Source organism: Schistosoma haematobium, chromosome 1 (assembly GCF_000699445.3).
Source record: "Schistosoma haematobium chromosome 1, whole genome shotgun sequence".
Taxonomy (NCBI): Eukaryota; Metazoa; Platyhelminthes; class Trematoda; order Strigeidida; family Schistosomatidae; genus Schistosoma; species Schistosoma haematobium.
Window position 1 is genome coordinate 12,609,493 of NC_067196.1, and position 26,162 is coordinate 12,635,654.

Consider the following 26,162-nt stretch of genomic DNA (forward strand, 5'->3'; position numbering starts at 1 on the left):
GAAGCCTGGAAACACTGGACGGCCGTTTCGTCCTTGTATGGGACTGCTCAACAGTGCACATCTAAAATCCTCTCTCGGGATTCGAACCCAGGAACTATCGGTCAACTCACTAGTGTACAGGTTAAGCGTTCGAGCACGAGACTATGAAACCACCATCCAGTGCTACCAGATTTTCCATGGTTATCTGACTTCAAATGACAAATGAACTGAACTATTGAATTAATCTTTCACAAACAAAATCATCTATGTTAACACTCCTCTTCATATTATGACATTTAAACTTTACCACCGAGCTAACTAGACAAAATATCTTTGTTCTCTTGTTTGTTTACATTTCAACAATGATTGATATTATTCACCACTGAGATCAATTTGTGTTCACATCAGAAATGTGTGCAGTCACTTGAATGAGTTTCACAAATAAATGAGTACAATATTTATTGATAAAAACAGTTCTCATCTCTCTTATTGTGTTTGTTGCTAACATCGAAATATAGTATGCACTTATCATCTATTTAGTCATAATAGTATGTACATGACGTTCCTGATTTCAAGTCCTGTATACAGGATAGTGAGTGTACACTACCTAGGAATCCCATACTATGAAGAAACGATCATACATTGACTCATCCATTCAACTGTTGAAATTACTACAATCTCCATAAATCCCCTTACATATATAAATATCATTTATATCAATCAATATTGATTTAAACTGACGTTTTAACTAACTTGTAGTCATTTTTGTATGCACAAGAAAAAAGTGTTACCAACATATGTAGAATATTATAAATAAATGTTATTTTCAGAAGGGGTATGTGGAGATTTCAGAAATTTTACAGATTGAAATCATGAGTCAATTGAAGCTAGACCACTATGGAAAATCTGGAAGCACTGAACGGCAGTCTCGTTCTAGTATGCGCATCCACGATCCCGCACCACGCGGGATTCGAACCCATGACCCATCAGTCTCACGCCAGGCGCCTGACCAACTAGACCACTGAGCCGGCCGGTATCCAACGGTGTTAATGTCTAACTCCAACCAATCTACGAAGTTGCGCCACCGTACACCATTGTCTTCAGTGAGCTGATATCTCACAACAGACCTGGTTGAACTCCACTGGTCACGGCTTCTCACTAGAACTCCAGGAGTATCTCTTGAAGTCAGTCATTAGTGAGCAGGTGATTATTATTATCAGAAGGAGTTTCTGGAGATTCTAGAAATTTCAGAGATTGAAATCATGAGTCAATTGAAGCTAGACCACCATGGAAAACTACACTAGAACAAAACAGCCGTCCAGTGCTTCCAGGTTTTCCATGGTGGTCTAGCTTCAATTGATTCATGATTCCAATCTGTAAATGTTATTTATTATTATTAAAGGTACTTAGGTAAATTTAGATTACACCTCTAAACAAAATGTTTTAGATGATATTTGATTACAACAATGTCATTGTTATGTAATATCTACGGTTACTAATACAACATTAATGACTTCTATAGATTAATACATTTTAATTATCAATAATTGAATTCTATTATAAATATTCAAAAAATGGGAATACATCTGTCATATAGATTCCCAGTTAACAATTAACAAAATAAACTAATAATAGTAATAATAACAGGAAATTGAACTAGTCAAATATATACATAATATTCTATAGTCAATAATTACCTGTCATCGGTTATTGATTTTCATTTTGGAACTAATTGTCTGTCAATTATTGATTGAAATTATAAAAATTTATTTTATATAAAGGAAGTTCATTATCTAATAGAAATTATATTCATAATAAGATGGGTTTCACAACTAATGAACCAAGATATAATGTATTTGCACGTGATCTATTGGACATATCAGCAACTGGTAAGTTCTAGTTGTTTATTATAATATTGTTATACAATACAATAATGTATCATCTATTATAAAATTCATTATGTGGTCCAGCTTCAATTGACTTATTGCCTTAACTATTGAAATTACTATAATATCCACAAAAAATCTCTTCTGATATTAATCAATATATGATCACTGGTGACTGGCATCAAGAGGTATTTCCTGAAGTTCTAGTGAGAAGTAATTACCGGTGGAGTTGAACCAGGTCTGTTGTGAGATAGTAACACACTGAAGACAATGGTGGTTGTGTCACTCAGTTGCGTGGATTAGTTGAAGTTAGACATTAACACCATTGGATGCCGGCTCAGTGGTCTAGAGGTTAAGCGTTCGTACGCGAGACTGATAGGTCCAGGGATCGAGTCTCATGGTCTGGACCGTGGATGTGCACTGTTGAAGAGTCCCACAATAGGACGAAACGACCATCCAGTGCTTCTAGGGTTTCCATGGTGGTCTAGCTTTAATTGACTCATGAACTCAACTATTGAGATTACGTGAAAGTGAAAATTCTGCAATAATTATAATGAGCAAGTGAGCACTGATTTTTTTTAAAAAAAAGTTAGAATACAGGGCTTTTTACTTGTTATAGACAATAAATGTTTGAATTCTTCTCTTATCTTTTGATCTGTGTTTCAAATATTCAAACATGTTATTCACTGAAATAATCTAATTATATTAAAACATGACTGAAGCAATTGCTAATCGGATCAAAAAGCCAGAGTTTTGCATCCAAAAGAAATATATTCAGACGGTCCGTTTACCCTGACCAAATTCGGGCTTAACTAGTTAATAATCAGTTTTATAATATGGTGACGTAATTTGGTTAATGTTCAGTTTTATGTCCCAAACTTATCCACATATCTTAGCATTGTCATTATTATTATTATTATTATTATTATAACCCTTGCTAACCATTTTGAGAAATTTATTCAGCATCCACCCCTATCTACTAATTTGTACCTAATTCATATTATTCTACATATTATGTAATTTTCGATTTGTAATTACATTATTCTCTCTCACACACTCCATGTTGGTCATATTTATTCTGATCATTACTTATCTCACAATTTCATTTCACTTATAAACTGATTCAACTTAACACATCATCCCAACATTGAAGATTTGATTCTATATGATAAACAACAATCCTTAGTTCATATGTTACAATTTTAGATGATGTACTCTGCCATAGACCTGGTCAACTATATGGATTATTAAGTTGGATTTGATAATTGTAGAACCTGATGAGAAATTATTGAAAACAATATTCTTCGGTCATATAATCGTGATTTTAAAATGTCAGAAAGGGGTTTTTGTGGATATTATAGTAATTTCAATTGTTAAGTTCATGAATCAATTGCAGCTGGATCGTCATGGAAAACCTGGAAGCACTGGATGGCCGTTTCGTCTTGTTGTGGGATTCCTCAGTAGTGCGCATCCACAGCCACGCCTGAGGAGTCCCACAATAGGACGAAATGGCCTTCCAGCAAATTCCAGGTTTTCCATAACGGTCCAACTTCAATTGACTCATGAACTTAACAATTGAAATTACTATAATATCCACGAAGATCCCTTCTGAAAATTTATTGTGAAAAATATTCTTCATTTCTATATATGTTTTAATACGATTGGAAATTTTCATCATTTTAGGAACGAATGACTATTTATCATCTCCAATAAGTGTGTTCTTGCTTTTAACAACACTTCTCGGTTCAGGAGGACCCAAGGGTAATACAAAAGTTCAGATTGCTGAAGCCTTAGGACTTGATGACGTCAAAGAAGATCAAAAATTTGCTTCACGAATTTTCGCTTTACTATATCATAATTTGACAGACGAAAAAATAGAAGGAAAACAAATTGTTTCAATAGGAAATGGAATGTTTTTGCAGAATAAAACCAATATAAAACTGAATTTCTTGACCAGGATGAGTAATATATTCTACAATGATGTATTAAACGTAAGCAGTTATAGCTATTCTAAAATATTCATACACTGAAAAGTACAACACTAGACTGAGTGAAAACAAGAAACCAATACATACTGTAAATAAAATAATTTTTTTCACGTTATTACTTACGTCTGTTACGCTTAGTGGAGGAGCACAGGCCGCCCACCAGCACTCTCCATCCCTTCCTGTCTTGAACAGTTCTTTCCAGTTGTTTCCAGTTGCTATTCATCTTTTTCATATCTGCTTTCATTTCCTGAAGTAGTGTATTCTGTAGCCTTCCTCTTTTCCTCTTCCCTTCAGGATTCCAAGTTAGGGTTTGCCTCATGATACAGTTCGGTGATTTCTGTAATATATATCCTATCAACTTCCATTGTCTTTTCCTAATTTCCTGTTCATCTGGAAACTGGTTTGTCCTCTCCTACAGAATGCTGTTGCTTTTTCACATTATTAGTCAACTTTAAAATGATAAATGACAACTTTGAAAATAATTTCATCATTAATTGTGTTTGATTATGAAAATGAACCAAATGTATTACAGTAACAAGTGACTTTTACAGAAAATTTTACTATTAGCGACTATTGTGCCAATGACGAGTTTAAGCAAACATTTAAATCAAAGATTATTTGTAAAAAAAATTGTGATCGAAGAAGAAATTGACTCATTTAACTGGTATTTCAGGGATCACTTTCTATTCACACTAATAACAGGATTTATAAACTATGGATAACTATTTACCACCAAATACATGGGAAACGTGAATGTGGTTACGTTCTTTTAAATGATAGTTATATTACATTAAATATGGAGTTCTATTTGAGTTTTTTTTAATTCAAAACTCGTCCAGTTTATTTCTTTAATTTCACAAACTATAAATGATAGATATTTTGAACGATACATCTCATAAAACAGACATAAAATCTTTCAAGTAAATAAAACGTTGTTTTACTTACTATGTAAATACTTATGGGCATTATGAGAATGTGTTCAAAATAGCCCCATCTTTTTTGTGGTTGGAATCTGTTATATCGTCTATTTAAATAACTGTTTGCCTATTGATACACATTTCAAACTATGGAATTCATTACAGATACACGGGGAGTATATATATATATATATATATATATATATATATATATATATATCTGTAATTGGCTTCATTCAGTAACCTTATACATAACTGACATTTAATAGACACATCATCTCGATGTTGAACATTTTGAACATAAATCTAGGTAGATTTTACCAAAGTGGAAGATGCTAGAAAAAATATTAATGAATGGGTTAGTAACAAAACATGCCGATTGATTCCCACTGTTTTGGAGAAACCACTACCAGCGACTACTGTTCTTGCTTTAATCAATACCTTACACTTTAAAGGTAAGTTAATAATTGTTATGAATATTCCTGAAATCTAATATGATTCTAAATGACTGTTAACTACTTCATGAGTTCTAGTCATGGCTTTTTTTTAATGTAATCGAATTCTTGTTTAGCAAATCTAGTTTCTTGTTTGTAGTTAACTTTCAATGTCTATCAGTAGCAATTTTAAGTTCAATTTGTAGAGAAACGGGGATAGGTTATATGTCCTTGGATTTGTAACGTACCCGATTCCCAGTGTTCAATGTGTGTACAACTATCTAGCACTTTTCCGTTTATTAATTGATTCATCGTAGTCTAAAAAAAGTATAATTTTCACTGGGAACGTCATTTCAAGTTCTATCACTTTATTTATTGTTTTCATCTGACAAGTTGAGATGCCCTGTTCATAGAAAGCATAACCTGATATGATTAAAATGAAATCTTCAGTGAAAATAAAACCTATACGCAGCACTGACATACTAAGTGTGAACAGGAAAAATGGTCCAAAATACTAGATGCTAAACATTGTAAAAAAGATGGTTGTCGTAACATGCCAAGTTGTTCAGCAAATTCCTTAGTCGATTTTGAACTATATTTTGTGTTGTGAAAGTAAGAATCAATTATCCTGATTATTTCTAGATTAATAGTTCACGAATTATTTACAAAGTATAGTTTAATTTCAGAAGGGGTTTTTGTAGATATTATAGTAATTTCAATAGTTGATGTTATGAGTCAGTTGAAGCTAGACCACGGAAAACCTGGTAGCACTGGAGGGCGATTTCATCCACGATCCCGCCACCCGCGAGGTCCGAACCCAAGACCTATCAGTTTCGCGTGCGAGCGCCTAATCTCTAGGTCACTGAGCCGGCACCCATTGGTGTTAATATCTCACTTCAACTAATCCACGAAATTGAGCGACAAATTCATTATTGTCTTCAGTGAGTTACCATCTCACGACAGACGTGGTTAAGTGTTCGCGCGCTAGACCGATATGTCCTGGGTTCGAATCTCGCAAGGCGGGATCGTGGAAGCGAACTGCTGATGTGTCCCACAATAGGACGAAATGACCATCCAATACTCCCAGGTTTTCTATAGTGGTCTAACTTCAATTAACTCATGATATTAGCTATTGAAATTACTGTAATTTAATTATTGAGTAATGAACTATAACTTTATTTAGTGAATATTTATTTCAAATTAAAGTTGTGGATGTGAGGTTGTATTTCAATTAAGTTGTTGAATGAATGTCAAATGTGAATTGTTGTTTAATCAATACTGGAAGAAGGTTCTCAAATATAACACCTATATAGATTCAATAAGTAATGACTTTTAACAAACACAACAATTGGTCATTGAAATAGAACCTTTTAATGTATTTATGAACAATAACAACTCACTAAATCTGTTTAGGTCAGCTGGTCTATGGGTCATTTGAAATCACTTCGCTAAAATGACAGTAATGCAAGTAGTAACAAGCTCACATGTCACTTGCCAAAATACCAAGGATATGTTAACAAATATTAATAACATTTTAAAAACCTTAAAAATCAAACCCACAACTTTAGGTTACTATTGGTGCAAATTATAATGAACAAACTTCACAATATGGTGACTAGTGAATTTCAAATGAAGGCGTAACGCGATGGTTTCAATGTCGCTTCGTTCTTCCTATACTACTTATTTAAACAATTATCAATTTTTGTATTGAACCAAATCCCTAACTATACAAAACCCGACTTCTCTCAACTGGAGAAAAATTCCTGGAAACATGATAATCAGGAATGGATTTTGTTAACTACTAATTATTCTGAATTCTGATAATTCATCTTACAGAAAATACCATTACTCTGATGTTGATAGTGAACATAATCATCTTATTATTCATCTATCAGAGTGACCTTCACTCACCATGAGGACTAGTAAGCGTATATTTGTAAGAACCAAAAAAGCTTCTTAAAAGCAAGCTGCATTACTTACCGAGAAACATTTGATTCCAGTGTTGAATTCGAATGTCTTTCATGACCAATTTAAAATATCAATATCATCATGTTTCCAATAAATCACTGATCTCTCCGAGCTTAAAGTGACTTTCATTCTTAAAGATCATTTAAATCGAATATAAATTGTTCGAGCTTGATAAGTGCCAGTTTTCAACAAGCAGGTCCTCTTACTAGCGTTCATAACTGATGATCAAAACAAATTCTACGTAGACTGAAAAAAAACTCATTTAGCTAGATTTCATGAATGAAATTAATGTGTATTATGCTATACAGTTTATTTATTGTGTTAATTCGTACTGTCGATATACAATTCGACAATTCTCTGTCTGAGTAAATGTAAGATATCAGCCGAAAATTCTTGAATTACGATTAAAAGAGTTCAGAAATTTAGATTATTGTTCATAAATTTTGTCTTTTTATTTTATTAACGAAATCATATTTATATGTAAATCACCTAGATCCAACAAATGTAAGCATTTTAAAATCAATACCAATGACCATTTGTGCACAGCTGACTGTAAGCTCCTACACTTATATTTATATATCATGAGGAAATCATAGATTTACGAATCATTTAATGATCTTGTCGAAGTTTAATTTATCTACAAATTAACCGATATTTTGTGAAATCATAAAACTTTATATTTTTCCAGCAGACAAACTCCAGAGGTCGTTATTGTTTCTACTAGCAGTTGCGTCCATTGCTGCCTTTATTAGACAACAGAAAAAATGGAACCAGAGTAAATAACCTGTAGTCAAACGGTCTCTTTACATTTTATAAATTTCATCCGTTTGAATACGTATCGTTAGATAATCTTGTATATTAATGTTCAGGCAGTGATTTTCATTTTATTATAACAAACGGACAATGTGAATTGTATGTATTGACATTATGTATATTACTTCCGTAATTTATTCATTGTAGGAAAATGGAAAAAACCGTTTTCCAACTATTCGACTACAGAAGGTAAATTTAAGCCCAACAATCAATCCATAATAAAAATACCGATGATGCACATTACCGACAGCATTGATTATGGTACATTCCCAAAATACAAAATTCATATGATTAGTAAATCATTCATGGTAAGAATGCCGAAATCGCTTATATTTCTCATGTGATATTACGAACAGTAAATACTGAACATACAAACTTAAGGGTCCAGTAGGTTTGAAAAATTGTAAAATCTGAGTTGGAGGCTAACTGAGCTGTGATAGTTTATTCGTAGGTATTATGTACTGCTAAATTTTTCGAATTTGATGCTTGTAAAGTACTTGTACAAATAATCTTCACGTCTCCTAATGAGCCTAATCAATGTAGACTCATTTTTAATACAAGTTGAAATAAAAATATAATAATACTTAGATTTTGAACTCATGTATGTTATTATGTGGAAATTTACCATCGTTCCAAGTCCCTTATGTACTTTATACTACTCAATGACCAGTCAGGACACAAACAGGTTAAACTAAAATCTTGTTTTCCGGAAAAAATTATATATATATACATCGTCTTTATATGATTAGTGAATATTTCAAAGTCAGCAAACTGTTTTTCCTTTATCAAACCGGAGTCTTTTCGATAGAGACTTACACCAGTCTGAATTAGCTTTATCATGGATTCGTCATGCACCTTTGTATAATTTTACCGATGGTTGCACATCCTTCTCTCGTCGTTTATCTATATACAAATGTTCTCGTTCAACTAGAGCCAGTTTTTTTCTTTATACTGATAACGTATCAAACGACAGACCTCTTTTATGTTCCACTGTAAATCATCACACACAATGCTATTTAGTTCCAGTATTAGGAAACAACGCATTAATTATTGTTTTTTGAAAAAAATACCATACTCTCAATTTACTCTGTTCTTTATCACGTACCTTTCAGGTTTGCAAAAGTTTACGATGGCTTTATCATTTTGTTTTGAACATTTTAGAATTCACGATTTTCGTTTGTTGTGATATTGCCAACTGAACCGGGAAAACTCAAATATGTCGATAAAGTGTTACGTGGTGACATCAAACTGCCTCATTTAGTGAGTAGACTTGAAAGTAAACAAGTTGCTTTATCTTTACCGAGATTTCGATTGGATTTCTCAATTGATCTTATTGAAACGTTGAAAAACATGTATATCACTGATTTGTTTGACTCTAATGAAGCAAATCTTGGAGGTGAGTAATGTGTACAATTTTAATATCTATTCAATGCCACACAAAATGAAGTTTGTTGGTTTTGTTTTTTAGTAAGCAATCTTTTAAGAAGTATTCTTACAAACATTATTCAATTATCACAACCTGTGTACTGTGTTAAATGCTGTGATAATTTATAAAAGTTTTTTTCTTATTTGACTGTTGTTAATTTGTAGGAATTACGAATGCCAGAATACATGTACAAGTTCTTCAACAAAGTGTTGCTTTAAAAGTAAATGAAGATGGTGTGGAAGCAGCAGCTGCTACAGTAATGGGTATTGGTTTCAGAAGCGCTAGACCTCCCCCTAGTGTTCGTTTTGACGTTAGTGAATCATTTGTTTGTTATGTTTATGATAAAATACTGAAAACTAGTTTGTTTGCCGGTCGCATAATTAAACCCATACCTTTAACGAACAATAAATAAACGAAATCTGAAGTGTAGTCAAAATACGAAACATCCATTACGGTAGCAACTATTGTACACTTGCTCTGATGATTTACAAATAATTTTTTCGCTACATAGCTACAAATATATCAGTTTTAACATATGTACTTCGGTTTTTTTCATTCTTAGTCTTATTCAGTTGTGTATCAAATTGTTGAACAAAGTGTATGTAGTTTATAAGGAAAATAATTGTTTCATGTAACTGACTATTACATCCCCTTATGAGTGGAAAAGGATGTAATCCATGTATCTCTGAAATAAAGGCATGTAAAAACAATAACCCACAAGATATAGGGTTATGTGAAAGAAAATTAAGATGGTTCGTAAAAACAAAACAACAAAGGTATGATTATTAAGTCAAAATCGTCAATAAAATGAGGTGACATTTTCATTTGAACCGAACATTAACATGAGTCATAGAAATAAAGGGTTCGAACAGTGTAACGGTACCTTCACTGTGGAACAGTGATTTATTGGTAATGAAGTGCATATATGAGGGGTTTTTACATGCATGCAAATACATACATAAACTAAGGATCTTATAAAAGTACAATATCGTGATGAAAAGAGTGCACAGACTATGATTAAGTTGAAATTTAACTAAGAATCGGTGGATAGTTTTAATGTACAGGTTGATGATCACTGATTCTTATGTAATCTATACCACGAGATGGAAGATAATTAACTTCTCTGACAAAAGCTATATAGTTATGCATTTATCTGTCAAAATACAAATACGCCGATTTCATCAGAAATCCAGTATAATGAGAAAACTGTCTTTTATCGATATTAATTTTTGATTTGATTCTATCTGTAAATTTATGTTCAACCGAAATACCTTAGGACAAAATTTGCAAGCTTTTAAATCTTTCAGGATGAAAAACTTAATTTAACACTTTTAAATAACCTAAATGTTACTTTTACATTATTTTGTGACCTGATTATGAACTCGTTAGATAAACAACGATCCCGAAAATAATAGAAGAGAGTTAGCCTCATCATTAGTTTCGAGCTACCCTTCTAAAAGTTTATTCGCTAAGGAGCAGGGTAGTGAGTACAAAAGAGGATCAAACTTCTACATAAAATGATATTTAAACTCAACAATTAAAGAGATTTATTGACAAGCCGTACAAATTTACTAAATATATCAAAGTTTTCTCCTCAAATATTTATTGATCTTTGATAGTATTGAATGGCAAGAAGGCGGAAAAGAAATGAGGCTAAGAATAGAATCCGCAGGGAGGAATCTTGCGATATTAGTTGTTCTTCGGAAGATAATTGAGCTAAAGTCACTTTAGGTGAGACAGTAAGCAATTTAAATATGTCGGGACAGCTTCCAAGAATTACGACTAAGCCTAAAGAGGCCTTAAAGGAGCGGAAGGGTTTCCATCCAATGAGAACGTGATGGAGCCTTCTAGAATACCGACGAGGCATGCTACGGTTGGACAGCAGCAAAACTTGCCTTTTTGAAAATTGGCTGGATTATAATGGTGTTATAACTAACGCTAATATCTATAAATACCCATGATTTTATGTACATTTTGATTCTTATCCAAAAAACTCTTCTCCAGCTTACCTCTGTCCTCTGTTTGTGAGACTGTGGGGTCCTACACTTTTGACTTCCGTAGTTGTATACCATATTTTGCGCTTATCAAGTAGCGAAAACAACACAGTGGTTTTTGGATGTGTTGCATAAATCCTTGAGACTTCCGCAGCAAGTAGTCGGAGGTCAACGTGCAGACAAGCTCAGCCAGACCGGACTAAGCTACTGTGATATCAGAGTGAATAAGTGAGTCAAGCTCAGTTTTGAAAACCTTAGTAGGACCTGAACTAACCCATGATCGTATACCGAGAGTATCATCATTCATGAAAATCAGCACCACTTTAACTATTACTGACAACAAATCTCATGAAAGTAGGATGTGTAAAACACATAGTTGTGACGTGCGATGTCCGAAATATGATACTGATCCATGATGTGCTACGTGCTAACCTCTCGACTGACTAGTTGAGGAAGAACACAAGAGTAAGCAGGAGAGCATATTGGGCTATCGAACAAAATCCACAAATATTCATGTATATATATACGAATTCACACCTTATCAAGTTAATCCATTACTTAGCCAACGAAATACACCTATCCATCAGGTCACTTCTGACTGCCATCAATTGGCCTTCTCACTGGGCTACTTATTATTATTATTATTATTGTTATTGTTATTATTATTATCATTATTCACAAACATCTTATGGGTACATAAGTGTTGTGAAGAAACCATTTCGGGTTTCTTCAAAAAATGCAATAATACACAATTTTCAATAATGTTAGCATTATACTTGCCATATTTAAAAAAAAATTAGAGTAATAATAGTAGAATATTAATAATAATAAATCGGGTCTGTGTAATCGAGAAGAATATTGAATTGAGTTTAAAGAAGGAAATGGATAAAATAAGGGAATAGAAATAAAGGAGACGTGAAATACGCAAACAGTTTAATTGGCGTACTTATGAACATAAAACAAGAACAAACGACTATGTATATAGCGTCAAATTAGTAACAAAAAATAATTCAGTAAAAACAACTTATTATTGTAGTAAGATATGACGCTAGAATAAATGTTTGTGCAGTCATAGTTTGGAGTGATGCTATGAAAGTTACAATTTAATGAAAAGGATAATAAAATATCAATATGTATGAGTCATATATGCATAGTGAAGATAAAACGGGTCTGAGAAGTTAATTTAAGTGTAACACAAGTTATTGTCTTAATTACAAACTTCGTAATCTTAAGAATATTTATTTAGAGGGAAAGAAGAGAGAAAAGAAGTGAACACCTAGTGAAAAATTTCATCCATGATAAGAATAATAATTGCGTAATGAATATCAACCTCAGAAGGAAACCAACAATTTAGAAAAATAAAATAAAAATCCTTTAATGCACTCGGATAAATACCATGTAGATTTATGTAATAATATACAGTGTGAAACCGGATATTAGTATAAACATATGTGCAATAATAATTAAGAATGATGCTATGAAAGTCACAATTAATTTCAAAGGACAGTCAGGAATTAAATATGTTAAGAAGGATAAGAAGATATAAAAGGAATATCTAATGTGTCGGGGGAACAATAATGATATTGATAACAGTAGTAATTATAGATACGAACATAAGCAGACTTCATATATTAAGATGAATAGAAATAAAATAGACGTGAAAAGATTTAAAGGTTTTATTTTGCTTTTCAGGCAATTAAATGGATGACGGACCTTGTTTGTATAAATCATTGTTGAATACATTGATATTCAATAGGTGAAATAATCCACTTTCGGAAAGAAAATCATCAAGGAGACTTTCGAACCGGGTTGTAGTTTCACTGCAACGGAGGTTCACTGGCAGTCTGTTCCACATGGTTGAGTAGCGAATAAGGAAAAAATTCTGACGTAAGTTTGTGTGGGTTCTTGGAATCGCTAGAATATTCTCCTTATCGCGTAGATTGTGGGATGATATCATAAGGTATGAAGGGGTGGATACCGGAGAGTAGGAAATACCGTTAATAGGCCGGTAGATAAAGGCAAGATTTAATTTGATACGTCTGATCCAAAGAGGTTCTAAGTTGAGTTGTTGACATCTTTGGTGATGATCTTTGTTATCGGAATACCGCAGAACAACTTTGGTGAACTTCCTTTGAACACCTTCAATTTTAATCAGGTCATTATGTCTGCAATTACTGTGAACTAAAATACCATATTCAAGAATGGGTAAGACACATTTTCTGTATAATAACAATCTCGATTCGATATTATTAAATTTTATCATTATCAATCCCATCAGCTTTCTAGCTTTGGATACTTGAGATATAATGTGCTCAGAAAAGTTCAGACTGTTGCTATATCTTAAACCCGAGTCAAGAACAGTGTTGAGAGGTTTGAGTGTATGTGTGTGTACAGTCAGATTTAAGTTAAGGCAGCGACCAATGTGAATAAATCCACTTTTGCCAACATTAAGTGGCAAATTCCACGAAACAGTCCATTCGTACAACTTGTTTATTTCCTCTTGGATTACCGCCGAAATATAGCTTTCTTTCGTGGTAGAAGAGTATGAATAAACTACTTTCAGGTCATCAGAAAAAAGGAAAGGCTTACCATACTGAAAGAGGGAACACACGTCATTGATAAAAAGGAGAAAGAGTAATGGACCAACCACACTTCCTTGTATAACCCCACTGGTTACATTCACAGGTTGAGAGTAGCAAGATCCAAAGCGAATGATTTGGCTACGTTCTTCTAAAAAAGATTTGAGCCAAGATAAAAGGGGATTCTGTATGCCAAGTGAAGAGAGTTTTAAAAGAAGAAGTTTGTGTAAGACACTGTCGAAAGCCTTACTAAAATTGAAGTAAAGAATTATCACTGACTGACCAACATCTCTTTTCTCGGTAATTTGATCAAAAAACTCCAGGTGCGATGTGAAACATGAGCGTTTAGTTATAAACCCGTGTTGGGATGGGCTGATCAGACTAGCCGGAAGTAAAAATGATAGTAGCGGTTTGTGGATGATTTTTTCCATGATTCTTGAGAGCACGGATGTCAAATTAATTAGCTTATAGTTAATAATATCACCACGTGGTCTTGTTTTTAATCTAGGGGTGATAAGGGATGTTTTCCATACAGATGGATAGGTCCCATATTCCATAAATTGATTGAAAAGTTTAAAATAAAATAGTGGAAATTCTCTACTTCCATATTTCACAAATGATGAAGGTATCCCGTCAGGTCCACCATCATAAGACTTTTTCAGGGCAGCTATGGCCTGCTTGATGTTGAAGGGTGTAAAATCAATTTTCGACAGATGTCTGGATGTCAGCATTGGAAATGTAATGATGGAGTTTTCAGTTCCAGTTTTGTAGCACTGCGAGAAGTGCTTGCTGAATTGTTCGCATATAGTATTCGGGTCGTTAACAATGCTTCCGTTAACTATGAAGAATTTAGTCGTGCCAAGGGAATTTGACTTTACACGGGATTTAAAAAGCCGAAGTATTGATAATTCTGGGCTTTTACTACAAAGAGCTTTATTTTCTATATTCATAAAATACTTACGTTTAGATGAAGCATTTCTGTCGATTAATTTAAGTATACTCTGAAGTGCATACACATCATTCTGCTCGTAGTAGCTCACCATATCACTATGCATGGAACAAGACCTGCCTATCTTCCAGACGTTGTTCTAGAACCCAGTGTGTGTTCGGAGCATCGCACCTAATCAAGACTTCTACCACATTATTTTGCAACCTTAGAAAAGTTATATCTTTCAAACGCTTTCACAGTCTCAGCTGCTGTTCGGTTAGGGGTTCTGCATAATCGATTGGAAATCTCTTAGTCGTATAAGCCCTAGTGATCTGTAAAGATCCCTTCTCATCCAAGGAAAATATCTCTGAATTTACTTCTAGACATTTTCAGGTAGTAGTATCATTCATAGTCGTTATGCTATTCAACAATATCAACTTCCTCTTCAAAATCCAACATCTTAGGCTACTTTTCTAATTCAAGTCTTTTTCTTATTTCTTCTTCCTTAGTAACGCTATACCTAACTTGAGTTTGAAAGAACTAAGTCGATCAGAACCCACACCAGTAGCACTCATTTCATCATTAACAGCGTACATATCACAAACAGCTTTAAGAATCTCACCTTCCATTTCCGTATTTTTCTTCGACCTTTTAATTCTAGTTTCCAATGTGTATCTTCGTTCCATAAAGTCAAGTATATTAAGTCAAACTTAAATTATTCCGAAAGGAATCCAAGTAAATCGGTTAAAAGAATTAATGGTTGGTTCAGAGTGAACGTTCAAAGAAATAAAAAGTATAAGGAATAAAAAAATAAACCGGAATCGAAGAACTTCGCGTTACGTACAAGTTTCTGCTCTCGTGTCACTGAAGCACGGTATGTTGATCTACTTGCAATTTACGAGCTCCTGTAACAGGTACTCGAACTCATGATCACCATTCTTTGATTCCATATTAACTCATTAAAATGAAGACATTCTGAACCTTAGTGACATACCAACTCTAGGTAACAGTAACCATGATGTTTTAACTTTTTAATTCTGTATTGGCCCGAGTGATCGATACCGTTAAATTCAAGATAATACTCTCCATGGTTCGACGAAGACGTTCGTGCTCATCTGTCGACTGATTAAGGTTATTAAGCACAAAGGAGAAGCTAGAAAAAGGCATTTCTTAAACCTGCGAATGTTCATAGTCGGACATAAATCGAAGCTTGTTAACCATTCTACGCGAAGTTTACGGATAAGAAATTTTTGATGAATTCTACAATTTTCCGTAATCGGAAACGAAAACAGTCGATGGATAGCACTTGGAGAGAACAAAGTTTCAACGACCCGTAGTTTTACTGATTTAAATCTGTGGAAATATGTGAATGCAGCAAGCTTTGTGAACAGACACAAAGTTCAGGAACGGTGATGTTAAGTCATGGGGAATAGTTCGCATTTCATATGAAAACCTTAAGCATTATGGCTAATTATTAACGTTGAAGCGTGTCCCTATCTCATATGTCGGAGACGATAGAAAAGAAGAAGTGCCTTTTGAACTCCTAACAGCGATGGTTTCTAGGGTGGTTAAGAAAACAGATGAGGTTGAAGGAAGCAATGTTACTTTCGTCAGAATTGTTTTTGGAGTGAACAGAGCCTCTTATGTTACTAAAAACTATTGTCTTTATAGATACTTGAAAGTGATATTTGATGCATTCGCTCTGTTTTGGCCTTGAACGCAGATTTTTTAATCATTTCGACCCCCATGTTTTAGTCTCGATCTGTTCCGCCGGTTAAATTGTGAACACTGGGCTTCAAAAAACCTTATTATTGAAGTTTTGCTGGGGACTTTTTCCACAATCGTAGAAATAACAATATTTTCGGAGATCCTCGGCCTTAATCAATACGTTCTTATTCGGTTGTACCATTCACTTGTCGTTTGATTGGGGAGCGTCAATCTGTCAAGTGTTTATACCTCAATCATCGCAGGGTCTTAAACTTGAGATATAACACTTCACTTTTATCTTTTGAAAATACAATAGGATAAAGAACGGATTTTTACTGCAGTGAATTTGAAATACGAGTGACTTCTTCAAACGAGAGCTCTTTTAGTTTGAGATGACCTCTGTTACTAGCTAACAACTAAAGCTTACCGGCTACCCAATATTCAACTGTAGCATAAACAATTATTTTGTTCCCCATGCCTGCATATCAAGTGAAATTTCGAACTTTTTAACAATTATCATGTCAAGAGTAAATCATTATGTGGTAGGTTTAGTTGACTCGTAAGTGAATCCCTTGGTAGTTTCAGAGACTCTTGCATCCATTTGCTATAACACTTACAAGCAAAGGACTTGCGAAACTGCTTCTCTAACCATCAGGAAGTCGCTTGTTGTAACATTTGTAGATAGGGTCATCGTCCTAAATTTTTCTGAGGCCCTAGTCGTGTGTAATCTGTGTTCACTAATCCTTTTATAAACATCGTTTTACGCCGTTCTGTTCATTAAACAAGATGCACATCACTAGTGCTCCCACCGATTCCTACAACATGAGATAAGGACGGTTCTTCGGATTCCATAGGCTCCATAGCTTCGTTTAAAACTCAGAACCAATTTTTCGAAAATCATATCTGAACATAGTACCAGTCACATGATTCAAACACTGAATGAGGGCCCCGCATCGGACAACAATGGTCATACATTCATGCAGATTTCCGTTTCCAGGTACACACGTAACCAACTAAATGAAAACAGAACGACTGATTTTAAACTCAGTACTCTACTTCTGGGAGAGGAAGTGACATAAATGATGACCGTATCACGTATTCTTCATTAGTTATGACCAGGGACTCAATTAAAATGCAATTTGTATTGTAACTAGGACTACTGACGTTCCAACAGTATAATAACACAGCATAACTGTTGTTTTGTGTTTATTCACTCATCCTTGTGGTTGTGCTGCCTGTGCCTTGTGTTTAATAGAAATCCAATGATCAAATCAAAGAAATCCGAACCTCAGTCTTCAAGTCCACCGAAGGCTCTTCACCTGTACTATCCTGTTGGTTCTGTAGTCTGCCAAATAAGATTCATGCTAGTTGCATTTTCGAAACTCGCAACATAACTGGATCATCTTTAAATAAAGGGAGTATGAATCTTTTAGAGTAGGTACGGGTGCATGGAATAAATTGAGTATCAGAGCAGAGAACAAATCCTAAATACACTACATCCATCATCCGGGATCGTAATCTCTATAGTTCAGGAAAGTATGGGATAATGTATTAACGAAATGCGAGATGCTGATTATTCAAAGTTATTAAAATAAAACATCTTACAATCCAACGTTGCACTTCACGAAGGAACTTGTCCAAGTGTCTAGGCTATTTATATAGTACGATCACGAAGACCCTCAATCATGCCGTAACGTCAAAACATGAAGGTGAAAACCAGTTGACTTATACTAGTTCCTTATACAGATAGTGGATATATTGAGTATTGTACATTGGAAAACTAAGAATTGAATAGTTGGTCGGCATAGTTACAGATGGCAAATACATACAACGTGTTTGAAATTGTACTCCACAACTACTAGATTGCCTTAACCTCACTCCAGTCTTGCTGCTAATTGTTGTAGGTTGCTGTTATCATTTAACGTAAGTAGATCATATGTGCCTACCGCATCTTCACAAAAAATTTTCTCGTCCTTTCAGATTTCTGTACACACGTTATTCTTCACGTTCCCTCAGCGCACTACGTACTCTCAGGGTAGGAGCAAACCGCCACGTGTTTGTATCTCATAAAAAGATATACTTCTGGAGCTATTTTAACGATCCGACTGAGTTGAACATTATACATTCAATGGCTGAATCGTTAGCTCAAGCTGGATTATATATTGACGATTTTTATAAACTTCGAATAGTTGATCCTAGAGTCGCACAAGAAACAAACGAACTTAAGGAAGAATGTGAAAAGTATCTTTCAAGTATGAACTGTACTAATTCTGTCAAACTCTAATCATTATAATTTAACTTATTTCTTCATTAATTAGTATGTGAAACCGAAATGCACTATAGGGGACGTTTCTTAACTCATATTGCTCATGATGGTGATAGGAACACAATCTCCCAAATTTGCGGAAATTTCAGGGTATTTTGGGAAAACTCCATAGTCAAATAGGTTTCACTAAGGTTAAAGGGAAATATTGGGGAATTTCCCCAGGTTCGGGGAAATTTCGAGGTTTTGATGCCATTTCATCAAAGTTTACTATAGCGGCCTCCCCGAAATTGGGAGCTTGGAAAGTCTTTTTTGTCCTTTTATCGCTACTTAACAATATTATGGCTTCAAATGCAGGAGGAATAGGCTCAGAATACTATGATCTGGTACAATAGTAACGTAAAAAGCAACGATTTCTATTTATTATTTAAGACACTTAAAGTCACTCACCTGATCTTAAAACTTGTACCCTGGTCTTTCCTTCATATTCTTGAATGCATATATCTTTACATTGGTAGATGCGTCGTTAGCATTGGCTTCAAAAAGATATGGGGTAATCCATACAACGGCTTCAATACAAAATCGCTCAAGTGAACAGATAAAACTAATATTTCAACAGAGAAATATGCGTTACAGCATACTAATTAGTGTTGATGATGGACCTTTAATTTTTAAGTACTTTAGTTAAATAAAACAAACGATGCTGCTTTCAAGCGTAACAAACCATCGGGATCATTTATTTTTCAGTATTATTTTCTGTCATAGTAGTACCAAAATGTATGGTATATGTTACTACGCGGAACGTAGTTATTATTTTCAAAAAATTACCCCCATTTTTATAGTCTTGTGAGAAAATTTCGAGATATCAGGCGGGTTAATTACTGATAATAACGAGTGACATCTATAGGCAAGTTGGGATCTCCAATGTTATACCGCTACTCTTATACCAATAAAACGTTCTTGAAATATCACCAAGTTCCCTAAATGCTAATATCCATTTTCCTCAGGATGGCTCGGTCAATTAGATATGTGAGATTACGGTTTTAAGAAAATGGTAAAAGTATTCCTAAAAATTAAACTGTTATGACATTTTATCAAGCGTTTGATGAGCGTGTGCCAGTGACAGATCCAAGCTTTTAAACGAATACCCAACAATGAGTAAAGTACGTTCTCTTTGATTGCATAGATGTACTTATTTTGTTGTTGAAAATCTCTAAATTTAAAGATCAGATTTGGTTCAAAGTTTTGAATCTGTATTACAAATAAGTATAAACAAATAATTTGTGTTTTGGAATTTTTATAGACGTTTTATAAAGTTTCGTTAATTAGTTCAGGGTTATACCAACTTCATTTGAGTTGTTCCGTATTGACAATGATATGAAGATCTTTCATCATGTGTTGCCAAATCACAGAAAAACGTTTTTCATCTCAAAAATATAGAAAGACAATGTCTTGAATTCAAAATCTTAATTGTGCCCCATATATCAGCCTCCATTTGATCTTGGTTTAACCAAATATTGTTTCAAATAAAGTTTTTATGTTCGTAGAAAAATGCATTCGATATTCTTTTAAGGTCTATATTTAGTTGTAAGCTACATTTGTCAAGAAAAACACTCTATGAAATGTGTTTGTGTCTGATAATTTTTTATTTCATTCAGAATATTTTTGGAATTGCCTTTTCAGTCACTAACTTTTTAGAAACATGTATTATGTTTCGGAACTTATATATATATATATATATATATATATATATATATATATATATATATATATATATATATATATATATTGGCACGGTTTTAAGATCGTGTCAAAACCAGAACAATTTAAAATGTAAAGGTTACGATGACAGCACTTATTTTATAGTATTGCAATCGACTTTATGAAGATATAGATAACGGTTGATTTGTCAGTGTTCAATCTGTACAATTCCTTGCCAAAAGACAAATCGACTTCATGTATACACTTAATACCATATACGATATCACTATATTCACTGGAGTAAACTTATTCTAAAAGCAGCTTCAAAGTCAGTTAAAATATATGTTGATTATTCATTGTTTGTAAGCCCTATGATAACTTGAAATTAGAAAGTACTTTAACGATCTAGTATTTAACACCAGTATGTTTGTTTTGAGATAAGGGTTATTTAGTTTGTAATCACGTTCTCTTAACAGACTAATATCACCCCAAGAGCATTTTGGAAACTTAAGAATTATAAACATTTGTTTCTTTTCTGAAACTCTTCGACAATACTTACTTCATTAATGTTAAAACCCAAAAAGCATCCACAATCCCCTAATGCGTTATTGACTGTGTGGCTACTAGTGAGGAGATATGAGATGGAATTTTGGATTTATGATTGCGATTCATGATCAATATATTGACAGTAAGACTGATATCATTGACAATAATGCACGATTATTGGGTAATAATGTGAATCAGCTAAGGCTGAAAAGGTGAAACACTCACCTCTCACTCATTAACCTAATTGTGTAATACCAGCCACGAAACATATATGTCCTGAGTTACATTCGCTGTATGATTCAAGCGCAACGCTAATAAGTTTAAACCTGGAACAAAGCGTATTTCCGGTTTTTTTATAGTCCGTAATATTTTCAAAGGTAACATTCGTCTTTGATGAAAACCAACTCCAAAACTCCTTTTATATTTCCACTTGTTCCTTACTTCAATCTCAAGTTCAGTACTGATAGATGATAATATAGAATAAAATTATTTTAGTGTACTCAATGCTGAACTCTTACTTCATGTTGAATTTCTTTCTTTCCTAGAAATGAACGACTTTAAGGTGATTATTGGAGAACTTTTCAACCTGATCAGCTCTGTAGCTGAAAAAGTTGAATCACAAAAGCTAAAAGTTTGTTTTAATAAAAAATAACTATTTACATACACATTTATTTAGGCGATTGGTTCAAGAAACCTACTTACCTCTATGGAAAAGCAAAGAGACTTACAACAAAAACACTTGGAATCCCAGATATTGGCCAAAAAGAAAGATATAGATAGGTGAGTTATTCTTACTATACTTAGATTGTGGATACCAATGGAATCTCGGATGACCGTTTTTTTCTATTTGTAACCAGTTAGGTGCATGTAACCACAATTGCATTATTATTCACACTGAGACTTGAACCTATTACTGATCACCTCACAATGCGATATTCTATCCATTATGCTACTGATGTGTGGCTAGTGAGAGTAAAATGTGATTGGTCACTGAGAATGAACAAACAGACTCAGCTTACTTGCTATTAAGTATTTAATTTTTTTTCTTTTATTGATTTCGACTCTGGATTCACGGATTATAGACTGCTTGTAATTGTTTTCAATAGAGTATTGTTTAGCCCTTATTCTAGTTCTCTGTTTTTGGACATGAAAAACATATCTGACTTAACACGATTAAGTCTGTGGATAACATATCAATAGAGCATCCAGTCCAGTGGTGGTAGAAATCTCGGTCACTGACCTTTTATATTATCATGTAGTAGCAGTACATCGTGGGAACAGAAAATAATTCCTATTTCTGCCGTTATATCTGCTACTTAATCCAGACAATTATTAACTTGTTCAACAGGTATGAATTTATTTCTAAGGGTTTGTACAGTCGCTTTAACTGATCAGTCAAAAATGACGTATGTGGATGTTAAGCGGATCTTCGTGATGATGACTTTTAAATCGTACATTTTCTACGTACTTAAATCTTACACCTGACCCTAAAATTTTATACTTGACTAATGATTATACAATGTCTTATACATCCTTAACAAAAAAGTATTCAGTAGTGTTTAAATGTTTTTACCTTAAGAAAAACTGCTTTTAGATATTATTGACAGATAAATAAAAGCAGTGTAAAACTGTTACAGGAAAACTTCATGCCAAAATATGTGGGGAAATAATGAAACGAACAAACTAAAATCATAAAAAGGTTAATAACAAGAACTAGAGAAAGGCAATTAACGAATATCTCTGGATTGCTATGATGAAATATGAATAATTTCAACAACCTTTTACAATCCATAAATGGTACCATAATGGGCTTTGGAGAAAGATAGTGGCAGACATTGCTTGTTGATTTTATAAAACAAATAATATATGGTTAACAGTGAAATCCAGGACCCATGTTTCGTCTTACTCAGGAGTCGTCAGCTTCATGCACTTGCATCTCAGAGTTGATGTTCACTCCGGTTTTTAAACTCAGTACGCTTTACTTCAAACACCAGTCATGTTATCCACTTAGCCTTGAGTCCAGATACCTAGTCACTCATGCAACAGATATGAATTTTAACTAAATTTTAGTGGTTTGAATTTTCCCGTTGGTGATATTTTTACTGAGTTTTGATCAGTTTTACGACAAAACCTGCGTCTTGAATTCCAATGTTAGCCACATCATATTCATTCTATAAAAATTATGATATCATGGCTAGATATGTGCGATCTGCGCAGAATGCACATATATCGATTAAGACTGGTCAGAATTAAGTCAATATTAAAAACGGGATAATCTGAACTATTATATCTCTTGGTCGTTTCAACCACCCCACTACGTGCAATTCTAATTCGTATAATTTGTAAAAAATAGTGTAATTTTAGATTTTCATTCATTGATTACCGGGTGAAAGCTAATAACATTCTTGTCCAGTCCTTACTGTTAGTTGGATTTTATTCATCAAGTTGGAATATAGTCATTACTGTGAATTAATCGATATCGCGTGCTTTATTTTTTTCTGATATTAGTTAGTTTGAGGTGGTAAATAGGAAGCAATTGAGATTGGGTGATGCATTCCACGGTGAGCATCAGTTCTGTCAAGATTGCAAATACATTGTGATGAAAAGAGCAAAACGATATGAAACACTGTTCTAAGGATCTCTACTATATGACACCCAAATTATCTTTGATTTTGTAACTGTTTGTTTGCAAAGTAATATTTGTGCTATTATATGTAGTCTTGATCAGAACAATATAAAGGAAAATATTGTTATAAGTGTTATGTCTGAGACATTAATCGACCCCACTTGTTTGATCCACCAATCATAACTGCAATCGTAATCTATTCCTTCTATGATCTAGAGTTCTTAGCCTTGACTAGTGATACAATCCAACCGACCCGACAAAACTTGAACTAATGTAAGCTTAAGTCCTACTGATCCTCCGATACCCACGCCTTCTTCTGTTCCCAATTATCAATCATAAAGTAAGAGACAGCGCAAACCTACTATTATATTACAAGCGTACTTAGGTTTATGAACAAACATACCTCACTGCATGATATCATAAAGTAGAAAACTATGATGATACACAGACATGCTGATAGTGGAAGTGAAACCAGAAATGTTGTGAATAACTGACTAGCCATAAATTAGGAATAATAATACCTGTAGTAATAGTAGTTAGTTTTCCAAATGGAATCTTGCAATAAACGGAAAATAGAAACAATATTCCGGTTATTGTGTAATTATTTGGCAAGAATATACACAGTAAGACTCCATAAAACAGTTTCGAAAGTTACCATTTATTCACTCTTCGTTTTGTCGCATCAATAAGAACGACATTTCATTAAAACTAAACGAATGCTTACTATATTTAGATCTATGATGGCAAGGATTGTACCGATCATCGGATAATAACAAGTTTTTTATCTACTATATCAACTCAATTAAATTGTTAATGGAACTTATTGACTTTGTGATAGATTTGATAGCCCTCCCCCATTTACTTTGACTTGCACAACTCAGTTACATCACTAATCCACACACTTTTGGTTTATTTCAAAGTTAAATACACTAATTTGCACTTCATACATGAAATAAGTAACTTACTCTAGCAATAATAAGTATAGATTTCTAGAAAACCATTGAACGAGTCACAACCATTCGTTTAATATTTCAAGGAATATTGAAAAAATGAAATGATAAAAATAACTATTAAAATTTATCTATTACAACTTGACATTTAGTGTCTCATTCGAATATAAAACAGCATGTATTTATTCATATGATTGTATACTGTCAATTTATCATACGTTAAATACAAGCAAATTAAACATATTAGAGAAAAATAATAAATTGAAATGGAATAGAATAAATGATTGAAACTAGACTATACGATTGTAATTTGTTTTTACTAGACTATTTTTACTTCACATTTTAGATTAGTTATTCTATGGCCCACATCACAGGCTAACGTTAGTTTAGTAACCATTGAGAACCAGCAAACACTGGATAAATGTTTCGTCCGAGTATGCGACTTCCCAGAAGTGCATATTACCGATCTAACTGGAAATCGAACCCAGGACATTTAAGCCTCGCAGAGAGCGCTTGATATTTAAATCTCTCAGTCGGTATCCAATCGATTAAGGAGATAGTATCGCAACTTTTTTCGTCGTTGGTAGATAACTATCTTACAATCGACAATTCTGGACTCTACTGGTCACAATCTCCCAAAACGACTTTAGAAATTACCTCTCAAAACTAGTAACTGATGCATGTATTATTATTATTAGCATGAGAAGTCTGTGAAGATTTGTGAAATTTAAGATCTACATTAAGATCAAGCCCTTAGATAACCATTGGAAACCAAGATAAATTGGATAATCGTTTCATCTTAATATGAAATCAGTTCGTGAAGTAGACTATACAATTCAACAACCTCAATAAACCTCCTATACTATGACCATTAATTATATATTATTCAACCTTCTGCTATGTTATGAGCCAATTTTGCTTTTATTTTACTTTTCCAATTCATTGAACACTATAAATTTACCTTTCTTTTTCTTTTATTTTCGGGGAAAAAATACGGAAACCTATTACTAGATTGAATATTCAATTACAATCATTACAAAAAGAAGAAGCTGAACAAACAGAGTTTATTGAACGTTTTCTTATGGGTCGTTAAATTGTTCTTGAAATTGTATTGGTATTGTATAGTATCTTTTAAAAAATAATAATAAATTTTATGTACAAATATGTGAATTATATCAAATTATAATTGATTTTCAATGATAATTAAAAGTAATTTCAATATTTGAGATCATAAGTCAATTGAAGCTAGACCATTATTGAAAACCTGGAAACACTGGATGGCCGTTTCATCCTGTTGTGGAACTTCTCAGCAGTGCATATCTATGATCCCGCCTCGCGAGATTTGAATGAATGTGCTGACTAAGAATTTCCGAAATAGTCTTATTTAAATCAGGTACAAAGAGATGAGCATAAATGAATGTATTATATTTGGAATTCGTAATAAGCACTCAATCAAG

General features: G+C 33.5%; 3 protein-coding genes across 4 annotated transcripts; 2 read left to right on the top strand and 1 right to left on the bottom strand.

Moving 5' to 3' along the window:
* Positions 1–1,798: 1,798 nt before the first annotated feature.
* Positions 1,799–9,951, top strand: SERPINI2 (Serpin I2; the record flags this gene model as incomplete). Its single annotated transcript, XM_012937168.2, has 6 exons — positions 1,799–1,868; positions 3,549–3,856; positions 5,081–5,225; positions 8,133–8,293; positions 9,147–9,381; positions 9,576–9,951. 6 exons carry the CDS (start codon positions 1,799–1,801, stop codon positions 9,821–9,823), a joined length of 1,167 nt encoding a protein of 388 aa, XP_012792622.2. The 3' UTR covers positions 9,824–9,951.
* A 2,181-nt stretch (positions 9,952–12,132) lies between these two features.
* Positions 12,133–16,029, bottom strand: MS3_00001101 (uncharacterized protein). Its single transcript, XM_051208608.1, has 3 exons — positions 15,535–16,029; positions 14,000–14,135; positions 12,133–13,958 (listed from the first exon to the last, which is right to left on the bottom strand). The coding sequence occupies exons 2-3, from the start codon at positions 14,019–14,021 to the stop codon at positions 13,102–13,104; spliced, it is 879 nt and encodes a 292-aa protein (XP_051073164.1). The 5' UTR covers positions 14,022–14,135; positions 15,535–16,029; the 3' UTR covers positions 12,133–13,101.
* Positions 16,030–18,295: 2,266 nt separating this feature from the next.
* IFT20_1 (Intraflagellar transport protein 20) lies at positions 18,296–25,867 on the top strand (the record flags this gene model as incomplete). 2 transcript variants are annotated; one of them, XM_051210389.1, is made up of 6 exons in its annotated part: positions 18,296–18,328; positions 18,366–18,542; positions 18,600–18,871; positions 21,675–21,760; positions 21,806–21,909; positions 25,717–25,867. In XM_051210389.1, the coding sequence occupies 4 exons, from the start codon at positions 18,748–18,750 to the stop codon at positions 25,796–25,798; spliced, it is 396 nt and encodes a 131-aa protein (XP_051073165.1). In that variant the 3' UTR covers positions 25,799–25,867. The 2 variants fall into 2 exon arrangements, with proteins under 2 accessions (XP_051073165.1, XP_012792641.2); XM_012937187.3 differs by lacking the exons at positions 18,296–18,328; positions 18,366–18,542 and having other exon boundaries at positions 18,556–18,871.
* Between the last annotated feature and the right edge of the window lie 295 nt (positions 25,868–26,162).